Source organism: Entamoeba nuttalli (genome assembly GCF_000257125.1).
Source record: "Entamoeba nuttalli P19 unplaced genomic scaffold asmbl_6267, whole genome shotgun sequence".
NCBI lineage: Eukaryota > Evosea > Mastigamoebida > Endamoebidae > Entamoeba > Entamoeba nuttalli.
Window position 1 is genome coordinate 1 of NW_008577976.1, and position 2405 is coordinate 2405.

Below are 2405 nucleotides of genomic sequence, written 5' to 3' on the forward strand. Positions count from 1 at the left end.
AAACGCAAATACTTTGTTCCAATTCTAATTTTTCAATTAAACATCTCTTAACTTCTTTTATTTTTATGTTCAAAAGAAACTGAAGCCTCAATTAAGAGTTTATTTTGATATAGTCGGTTAAAACTGTTGTGGATATGAAGGTGGTAAATATCCAATTGGTTTTTGGGGGATAGGCATAGGTTGTTGTATTTGATTAATATAAGAAGGTTGTTGCGAAATTGACTGATAACCCATTGGGACTTGATACATATTTTGAGGAACAGAAAATTGTTGAGGATATTGAGAAGAATGTTGTTGGAAAGAAGGATGGCACTGTTGTCTTAATGGCTGAACAGGTGGGGATGGTTGTTTAGAAATAAGTTGTGGAGAAATAAATGATTTTTTTCGTGAAGTAACTAACAAACGTGTTTGCTCATCTTTAAACTGTTCGAATGAAACTTGAGGTTTCATAAGGTCATAGAATGTTTTCCAAGCAATATTTACTTCAGTTAGCTAAGTCATTAATAAAAGAAAATAGTTATTACAAAAAAAAACAAACAGACAAAAATGGAATTGCTCTTTGATAAAGAGAAGGAATAACGTCAATACGATTTAATTTAAGCATTGTATCTATATACTCTTTCCAAAGTAACCACTTCTTTTTTTCCTAATAAAATGAATAATATGAAATATAATTAAAATTAAAAGAAACAAACACCAGGAAAGTCAAGTAAACCATCATAAATTCCAATAATTTCGTTAGACTTTCTTCTTAATGAATAATTATTAATATAAAGAGAACATATATCTTCAAATTCACTTAATAATTTAGTATCATAAGAATCATAAAATTGATTAAATAAATTATCTAAATCAACGATGTTAAATTCTGTGTTATAGTTTATTGTTAAATATAATCTCATTTTAATTAATTGTAATGAAATAGGAAGATACTGAACATGTAATTTTTCCTTTAATTGTTCAATTTTCTTTAACATATTAGCTTTTGTTGGTTGGTCTGAAGTAAGTAGTTTAATTTTGAAATATAATGACCATAATTTACCATCTACATCTAATACATTTAGATCATTGTTTTGGACTAATGCTAAGTGAAGGTTCATTTGGAATCTAATGCTTCTTTTAATAAAGAGTTGTTGAATACTAAATTGTTGTAGTTCTGTGTTTTGCTTCTGTGAATTAAGGAAACTAGATAATTTAAGAATACTTTTACCTTCACGTTTTAGCCATTTATAAATAAGTTCGAACTTAAATGGGAACATTTTAACAAGTAATGAAACAACTTTTTCTATGAAATAGAAGAAAGAACCAAATGTGATAGGACAAATATCAGAGAAAATGTTTTGTTTAAGTCTTTTATATTCTGTTTCCAAGAGATCAATATAAGTCTTTACGAAAGGACTATTTTGGGATTGTCCTTTAGTTCTTTTTTGTATTAATAACTTTTTGCCATGTTTAAGTTCTTGATAAAAGATTGTTTGTATCTGAATTTCATTAAATCGCATTAATTGTTTTGTTGGAGATTGTTTATCAGGAATTGGTGGATAAAAGTCATGATAAATAGAAAAGAGTTGTTCTTTCTCTTTTATATCAATAGTATTATTAATCATTAATTCCCAGAGTTTATTCATATTTGGTGCAAGTCCAACTTTTTCAATAATATCCATTAATAAACTTGGAGGTAAATAATGAAATGATAGATAAAATACAAAGACTAAGAAAAGAATAAAAATAAGAATCAGCTTCAAAGAAGAATGAACTCATAAGATTAAGAAGAGAGTATTGAAGAAAAAATAATTATAAAAACAAAAATACTCAAGCCTTCAATAGTCTCTTGTTTTAAAACAAAAGAATATATTTTGAATTTGACTCTTTCTTTTTACTCAAATAAATAACAAACTCTTGCATTTTGTGAGGAGCAAAATAGGCTTGAAATACATTAATTTTCTCAATAAGATATAGTGCAGTAGAAGGTGTGGGTGGAGCTTGTAATAACCAAACCCATATAACATCTAAAAACTCATTAAATCCACGAGAGAAAGATAAATCGATATATCTAACATGTTATTATATCATTTATAAATAAATGGTTATTATTATTTATAAAACAAACAATTTCCATAATTTAGAATGACAGTATAATGGATATTTGCCAATAACTTGATTAAATAAATTTTTCACAACATCATACTGACTATTGACGATAGAGTACAAATATTGTTTATATTGAGGAAAATTACCTGAAAAATCTTGAGTTAAGAGTTGTACAAAGTTAGTTGATAAACTCATTTTCACCTTTGGAACTAATTTATTTTGTTCTTTTTATCTTTATTATTTTTTATTATTTTTTTTTATTATTTATATAGTTTCATTAATTGTAATAAAATTATAATAAAATAAAACTATAA

At 25.7% G+C, this 2405-nt stretch overlaps 2 protein-coding genes across 2 annotated transcripts; both read right to left on the bottom strand.

Annotated features, from left to right (window-relative positions):
- Positions 1-117: 117 nt before the first annotated feature.
- On the bottom strand, positions 118-450 carry ENU1_151030 (hypothetical protein; the record flags this gene model as incomplete). Its single annotated transcript, XM_008860600.1, has 1 exon — positions 118-450. The coding sequence occupies one exon, from the start codon at positions 448-450 to the stop codon at positions 118-120; it is 333 nt and encodes a 110-aa protein (XP_008858822.1).
- A 230-nt stretch (positions 451-680) lies between these two features.
- ENU1_151040 (hypothetical protein) lies at positions 681-1664 on the bottom strand (the record flags this gene model as incomplete). Its single annotated transcript, XM_008860601.1, has 1 exon — positions 681-1664. The coding sequence occupies one exon, from the start codon at positions 1662-1664 to the stop codon at positions 681-683; it is 984 nt and encodes a 327-aa protein (XP_008858823.1).
- Positions 1665-2405: the final 741 nt, after the last annotated feature.